The 7,308-nt window shown below is 56.9% G+C and overlaps 2 protein-coding genes across 2 annotated transcripts; both read right to left on the reverse strand.

Annotated features, from left to right (window-relative positions):
- Window positions 1-1,021: 1,021 nt before the first annotated feature.
- LOC132085937 (cell division cycle protein 20 homolog) lies at window positions 1,022-4,052 on the reverse strand. Its single transcript, XM_059491402.1, has 4 exons — window positions 4,002-4,052; window positions 2,799-2,944; window positions 2,071-2,167; window positions 1,022-1,146 (listed from the first exon to the last, which is right to left on the reverse strand). Exons 2-4 carry the CDS (start codon window positions 2,868-2,870, stop codon window positions 1,064-1,066), a joined length of 252 nt encoding a protein of 83 aa, XP_059347385.1. The 5' UTR covers window positions 2,871-2,944; window positions 4,002-4,052; the 3' UTR covers window positions 1,022-1,063.
- Window positions 4,053-4,285: 233 nt separating this feature from the next.
- LOC132085940 (thrombopoietin receptor-like) lies at window positions 4,286-6,807 on the reverse strand. Its single transcript, XM_059491404.1, is given in 11 exon segments — window positions 4,286-4,505; window positions 4,587-4,678; window positions 4,795-4,882; window positions 5,049-5,105; window positions 5,108-5,207; window positions 5,349-5,491; window positions 5,595-5,767; window positions 6,025-6,154; window positions 6,317-6,407; window positions 6,410-6,478; window positions 6,724-6,807. Coding segments are annotated over 11 exon segments (1,230 nt in total). The 3' UTR covers window positions 4,286-4,302.
- Between the last annotated feature and the right edge of the window lie 501 nt (window positions 6,808-7,308).

Here is a 7,308-nt window from a genome sequence, read left to right on the forward strand (position 1 = left end):
TTTGCCCTTGTACCCCTACAGAGAGGCTGTCTGCAAAATGCCCAGAACACCATCCAAATCTGCAGCAAGGACAGGAAAAGCAGGCAGAGAATCTTTCTGTTTTCAAGGCCCCCCTTCCTGGGCGACTTGACCCTTTCTACCTGATTCTCACTTGAGATCTACCCATGATAGAGCACTGCAGGAAAACACTTTAAAGGGTCATTAACCAGAGCCTGCTTGGAAAGCAAGGGTAGAAACTCTTTCTCTCCCTGATGGGATGCGGGCCGGCAACTGCTGCTCTGAAGATGTGCAGCTGCTCCTCTCTGGAGAGGCCATGGAAGGGCTGTGATGGTCCACGGGAACCAGAGGAACAATGAGCTCAGGTTGGCATTTGAGCTTCATGGGAACAAGCAGAATGAAGAGCTCACAGTGGAGATGAAATTTGCCTGTGCCTGGCTCCTCCGAGGAAACCCCAAGAAGTCCAGATGAAGCAAACACCTTCTCCCAAGAAGCCAGGAAACCTCAGAGTCCTGAGCACCTGCACTTAGCCTGGAAAGGCCGGGAGGCAGCTCTAAATCCTCAGGTGAGGCAGCACTGAGGTCCTGGTATGAGAGCACTGTGTAGCAGTGTTGTCCAGAGCCACTGCCAGGAAGTTCTGGGAGCTCCAGTCTCTGAGATTCAGTTCTACAATTTGAAAGAGCAATGCAGGTCACACCATGATGGCTAGAGAGCCCTGCCCTTCACCCGTGCTGCTGCAGCAGGTGTGGGTGCACATGTGCACACACACACGTACAGGTGAGGGGCAGCCTTCTGAGTGTCACTATGCCCAGCTGCTGGGGCCAGGTACCCTGCTCCAAGGCATCTACACTGTGCCCTAGACCACTGTCCCGCTAAGGCCACACAGGGACACTCCAGAAGGGGTCTGTGCTAGCCTGGGTACACCAAATAATACAGACAGCCCAGTTACACTGTCCTAGGAACAGCAATCCAGTGCAGAATGTTCTGGATGCCCAGCACTCAACCCTGCAGCCTACTTACAGTAGTCGTTGAACATCTCTGGTGCATCCAAGACCCATTCTGGCTTTCAGGGAATATTTCTGCTATTCTTCCTGCTGGATCCAGGTGCCATTTTCTGACTGTAGAGCACTTTCAGGTTATTCTGACAGCCTGTGTGCAGGGGAACAGGTTTGTTAACCTGAGTTAGTTTCCTCCCAGCTGAGTGCTGCTCACCCAACTAGGAATCCCTTGGAGTGAAAATAAAGTCCTAAGAGAAACACTCACAAGCCTGCAGTGCACTAAAATCACTGGCAGTATGAACTGCTGAACAGGGGTGAGCTACAATTTCCTCATTCATGGAAACAAATTTGACAAACACTTGGGTTTTTGAATCCCATTGTATTTAGTTGCAGTTTAAGCTAGAAAGTGCACAGCAGAGGGTTTGATGCTCTTACAGACTTCAGGAAGGTTTGGAACCTGCAGTATAGGTGAAATGTCACCGACATCTTTTCATAAAAATCCTTTCTTTAGGATTTTTCTCCCTTCTGATAAGCTGTGGCCTCAGCAACCAAAGGTAAACAATGGTTATCTGCTGCTGGGGAATGCAACAGGTGGATGTGTGATTGGTCTTGGGTGGATGTTTGGATTTACTGACCACTCAAGGCAGAGCTGAGTCTCACTCTCTGCTGAGACACAGCCCTTTGTTTATTCATTCTTTTTCTATTCTTAGCTTAGCTAGCTTCTGAGAACTTTCTTTCTATTTATTTTAGTATAGTAATAATGTAATATATATCATAAAATATTAAATCAAGCCTTCTGAACATGAGGTCAAGATTCTCGTCTCTCTCTCCACCCTGAAGACCCTTGCAAGCCCTGTAACAGGTGACCAACTGGCAGTCATAGCAACTCTCCTAAATAAATTCACTGTAACTGTTATGCCCTCCCTCGACCTCAGGAACCTTAAGAAAGGAGACTCCAGCCTGTACAGCTCTCAGAAACCAGTTGATTTCTCCTGTGACCACACACAGATCCTCTGTGTTGCTGTTCCCCTGACCTGATCTCTCCTGCTGATTCAGCTCAGAGCCTGTATCATACCTTCTGGAGCATTCTGTGGTTTTCCTCTGAGGTGGAGGATTTTTGCCTCTTCTACATCAAAACCATTCAGATTCACTGCCCAGGCTTTCTGTTGCTCCTGCAGAGACAAATCACCCTCAGTGCAATGCATTTAAAACAATTCCCACACTGCAATTTAAACAGACACCTAAGTCCCCTTCTCTTAGAATCTGAAGATGTTTGCCTGTGCTGCAAGGGTCAGTCACACAGAGGCAGGTCAAAGCAGTTTTTCCTCAGACTTTCATACATCGTCCTGCTCACATTTTCACACAATGGCAAATTCAGTGTCATTGCCAGTGGGAAAAGCCACAGCCACAAAGCGACCAAATGCTTCACAAACAGATTTCAGAACACAGTGTAAAACATTCCAGAAGTGTTCCCGGTGGAGACATTGTCCTAGAATAGCTACCACCAGTAGTTTCACTTTGCATAGGCTCACAGCTTTGTGTTTGTGTTGCCTGCTACATTTTAAAGCCTCATTAGTCAAAAGCCAAATTTTGCTACCAGAAGCAGCATAGGCTTCGAGTGCATGGCAGTCTCTACAGCTTCAGTCTCATCCTAGGCTCCTGAAGCCCAGAGCTGCAAGTAGTGACGGCTGGGACTTGTCAGTCCCGTGTGCCCACTTGATAGAACCTATTGTTCACTGCTCTGTAAAGGGGCAGGAAGGAGTAGCGGTTGTTGAAGCGATTGTAACTTAGCAACATGCTCACCTTCTTGGTAGGGGAATCCTCAGCAGGGTCATTCTCTTTGGTTAGGAGGAAATTTGCCATCTCCATCTGCATAGTGCTGCGTTTGGGAATGTAGCGATCCCCCCCGGCCTTTGTGGGGTAGCTTTGAATTTTGGATCCAGATTTACCTGCATTCACAAATGAAAATATTGTCTTACAGCTATTTAACAGCCTGTATTAGAGCTTTCACGGGAGCAACCCCAACACTCTTCCACATCACACCCACCAGACCAGTAGGACTCTGAGGTCTCATGCCACACAGTCACAACTAACTTATATTTTCCTCCCTGCCACCAAGTTGGTTAGGGACAGCGTGGTGCAACTCCTTGGGTCTAGTGCAACAATTCCAGAGTCCAGAGATAAGGGGAAGATACAAAAACGCTCACAGGATGTAAAGCTGTCAGCTGACAGTCCTGCCCACACTTGTCCTAGCATACAGCTGTGCCAGCAAGGCTCAGCTGGGCGAACAGCAGCTCTGCCCCTCATGCTGGCAAGGAGGTGGGTGGCTGTCAGGAGCACAGCCCACCTCCTCCTGCCTGAGCAGCAGCCGGTGGGGCAGCGTGGCAGGGAGCCCAGAGCCCCGTGGCTACGGACAAGCGGCCTGGGCGAGGCTCCCGCACTCAACCTCTGCCGCTGGTGGCCGGCGCTCACCGGCTGTTGTGGACGGTGTCTGGCTGGAGCTGTGGGAGCGACTGGCCGGCTTCACGGGCAACACGCTGATGGGACTGGGCCCGGGGCCGCTCTCCTTGGCCTTGTGCTGCCATCGCGCAGGCGGCACGTTCGGGATCAGCGTTTCCAGCTTCGGCAGCCCGTGCAGGTCCGCCTCCAACAGGAACTGCGCCGTGGTCCTGCGGGTGGGCGGCGTTGGCCGTGCCCACCGGCCGGGCTGAGCCTACTCCGACAGCCCCGCCGGCCTCCCCACCACCGGACCGTGCAAGCGCTCCGGCTGCTCCTCCCCGCCAACGCACACCCCCACTCTCCCCAGCCGCTCCTCGGGACACTCCGTCAGCCGATACGCCCTCCCTCCGCTCCTCGGGGCTCCTTGATCAGCCGGCACCTCTTCCAGCCGCTCTTTGGGGCTCCCTCCGAGAAGCGACATTCTCCCTTCCCCTGCCCGCCTCACCACAGCCTCCCCGCTCGGGACTGCGCCTCCAGGCTGCCTCTCCGGCCCTTTGGCACGCTCACCTCCGCGGCGCCGCCGCCGCTCGCCCGCCCCGCAGCATTTCAAACGGCGGGCGGACGGGGCCCCGCTTGGCCGCTTCACACCCACCGGCCGCGCACTGCCCGGCGACGGCCGCGCGACGCAACGCGATTGGCTGAGCCGCGGGACGGGGCGGAGCGCTCCGCGCGTGAAGTGAGGGGGCGGGACCGGGGGCGGGACCGGAGGCGGGACCAGGGCAGGGCGTTCTTGCTAAGGTGAGGCGATCCGGGCTGGGGCCGCGGCGGCGCAGGAGGGACCAGGCGGGGGCTCGGGGGGAGCAGGAGTTTATGGCAGGGTGGGGGCGGTCGTGGCTGCCCGCGGCTCCCAGCCGCTCATGAGCAGGTAGGACTGGTTGGCGATGTGGGTGCTGGACAGGCGGCCCCCAGCGTGCTCCGGCGGCGGGCCCGCCTCACGCCGCGGGCCGGGCAGCACCTCCAGCAGGCAGGGCAGGACGGTCTCCTCCGGCGGCTGCTTGTCGAAGGCATGGCCTGGGGTGACATGGAGTGGACGGGGTAGGGGCTGCCCTTCGAGCTGCCCCCGGGAGCAGCTGAGTCGCCCTGCCCACCCACTCACCTGGCCGTGCTTGCTGCTTTCCTGGAGGAAGCTGCCCAGAGCACGGTGCAGCTCAGGAACGGGCGGCCAGAGTTTCTGCTTCATGTTGCTGGGTACGCAGGAAGGGGCATCGAATTGACCCTCAGACTTGAGGTGCCCTAATGCCCCATGCAAGGTGCCCAGGCTTGGTGCTGGACTCCCCCCCCGCCTGCCCCCGGCACTTACCTGTAGAGGGAGGGGAAGGTGCAGCGCAGCCCCAGGAGCGCTGCTGAGAAGAGCAGCGGCACCACCGTAACACTGGGGATGAGCCAGCCTGCATTGGAGGAGGAATGCCGGAACTGTAGCCTTTCCCAGAGCCACCATCTCTGAGCCCCTCGCAGCCCCCTGCCCCGTGCCCCCCTCCCCATTTCCAGCACTGTCCGCCTCTTGCCGTCAGCCGTGTGGCTCCTGCGGCCGCAGCCTCCAGCCCTGCCCCTTACCCGCATCGGCCACGGCATCAACCACAACGGGTTTGGGCCCGGCGCTCCAGCTGCCGGGTACCACGGCCCGCTGGGCTGGGCCCGCACCTGCGCGGGGTAGCGGGAGCCTGGCCGCAGGTCCAGGACCTCTTTCCTCGCTGCTCGCGGAACCTGCAGGACCTGCGGGGCAGAGCCGAGCCGGAGGCAGGACTGCTGTGGGCTGGCACCAAGGGGCGGGTCCCGCTTGGCCCGAGCCCGCGCCTGCCGTGTGTCAGCAGCGGAGGGGGCAGCGCTGTTCGGGGTTCCCTGGGCAGGCCTTGCCTTCCAGTCATGGCTGTTCTCCATGGCATAGCGGACCTGGTAGTCCAGCTGCTCTGCAGGCAGCTCCAGGGGCGGCAGCCACTGCAGGCTCAGCCGGCCCTGCGACGCTGTTGCCTGCACAAGCTGTGGGGCATCTGTGAGCACTGCTGGTGTTGGGGATAGGCATTTGTTGTTCTTGTGAAACGGGACATGGGACATTGTGTCCCCTGTGAGCCAAGCAGGGGCTGCGGTGGCACTGGGACTCACCAGCCTGGTGCAGCCAAAAGGGCTCCCTGAAGTAGCTGAGTGTGGGCAGCATGTGGGTCCTGGTGACATTCACCAGGACAGAGATGGCACTGCCAGCCTTGGACTGGGAGGTGCAGGCATAGGTGCCCTGTGCCCCCCTGCTTACCTCCTCACACTGTTGCCATGCATCTTCCCTGTGGGAGGAGTGGGGAGCCAGTCAGTCTCACCAAAGCAAACCCACAGCCAGCATTCCTCCTGCTCTTCCCCAGGAAAGCTACTGCTGCTTGTAGTTGGAGGTGCAATGTGGTGAGGGGGTATGAGATTGGTGGTGGAAGGGCAGGACAGAGCAGGGCATGGGCAAGGGGCCCAGTGTGGGATATTGGGACACAGCAGGACCAGTGGTCTCTGGGATGTGCCTGCATGGGTGCCACCTGCCTGCCATGCCCCTTACCTTGTGCCAGCCCCGCTCGGAGGTGGCCGGTAGAGGAGCTGGTGGGAGCTGTGGGGCTCTGCAGGGTCCCAGCCCCGCTCGCAGCGCACGTGCCGCAGGTCAGGGGTTCTGCAGCACAGCCCAATGTCTCCTGGGCAGGGAGAGCCAGGACAGGGAGGGGGCTGCTTCCCCTTGGCCCCCCAAAACTTGGGAGTCACACCTTGCTACAACAGGACCCCCACCCCTGCAGCCCCAGGCGTGGGTGCCTCCCTGCTGTTGCTGCCAGCACCCTGCAGAGGGGATGGCTGCTCACCGGAGGAGTGGGGGGTCTCTGCAGCCAGAGCCTGCGACCAGGGCCCCCAGACACCATCCATGGAGGTACCGTCGGGCTTGCTGCACAACTGGTACAGATGTGGTACCTCACCCCTGGCTCCAGGCCCCGGAGCACCACCCAAGTGTTGGCCTGGACCAGCCTCTGCAGGAGAGGGGCCAAGCTGAGGAGCAACTGCAGGCTCCAAAGGCCCCTGCCCATCCCTGACACCTCTATGTACCTGTCCCAGTGCTGCTCATTTCAGAGGGTGCTGCCTTGGTGGAGAGAAAAATCAATCTTCTGCCTTTCAGGGAGCTGAACGAGAAGGGACTCTTCACCATCCAACACCTGGCTGGGTCCCATTCAGAGGTCCTGCTTTGAAGCCTCTGTGAGGTTTGCTTGGCAGTTACCAGCGAGGTGAGAACATTGTTCTGAATTGTCCCCCATACTTCATACACAGTGTGTAGAGTTGGTATGTGCTTGTTCATATCCATGTGTGCTCAGGGTCTGCCTTCATTTCTGGTTTTAGACCGGAGATTTCTAATTTCTGTCAGCTATCTGTAGGATCTGTGGGCACATGCAGCTGTATTTACTGGCAGGTTGGCTATCTGACACTCATCTTTGAGTGCAAATGCAGAAACTGAGATGCTAATGATGTTATTTCCCAGAGTCCCAGTTTCTGCCCAAGCTGTAATTCAACACTGCAAATTATTCTGTAGACCTGAGCCTGTGTTTTCTGTTTCCTGGCTGAGTGCTTCAACTGCTGGTGTTGCTTTTTGGAACAGGAGCACCTGACTCTTTTATCTTTATGACGTGTGCCTTGATGATTTGAAAGCAGCCCTTGCTTTAATTTTCTAGTAAAAGGGCCTAAAATGAAAGCTGTGGACATTTTAGAAGTGTTAAGTAGAACACTGAATGAAATTTTTATTTTAGGCCCACAGTGAGCAGGTCTGAGGCCAGAAATTGGTGCCAGAGTAAGTGCCTTTCTGTGCTTG

The sequence above is a fragment of the Ammospiza nelsoni genome, chromosome 34 (genome assembly GCF_027579445.1).
Source record: "Ammospiza nelsoni isolate bAmmNel1 chromosome 34, bAmmNel1.pri, whole genome shotgun sequence".
In the NCBI taxonomy this organism is placed as follows: Eukaryota; Metazoa; Chordata; class Aves; order Passeriformes; family Passerellidae; genus Ammospiza; species Ammospiza nelsoni.

Excerpts from the sequence above, each read along its gene's own strand:
- LOC132085937 (XM_059491402.1), bottom strand. The coding sequence starts at position 2,870 with ATGCAGATGGAGATGGCAAATTTCCTCCTAACCAAAGAGAATGACCCT. Across the intron at positions 2,168-2,798 it reads AGGATTCCCCTACCAAGAAG|GAGCAACAGAAAGCCTGGGC; the intron begins GTGAGCATGTTG and ends TTGTCTCTGCAG. Across the intron at positions 1,147-2,070 it reads ACCACAGAATGCTCCAGAAG|GCTGTCAGAATAACCTGAAA; the intron begins GTATGATACAGG and ends CCCTGCACACAG.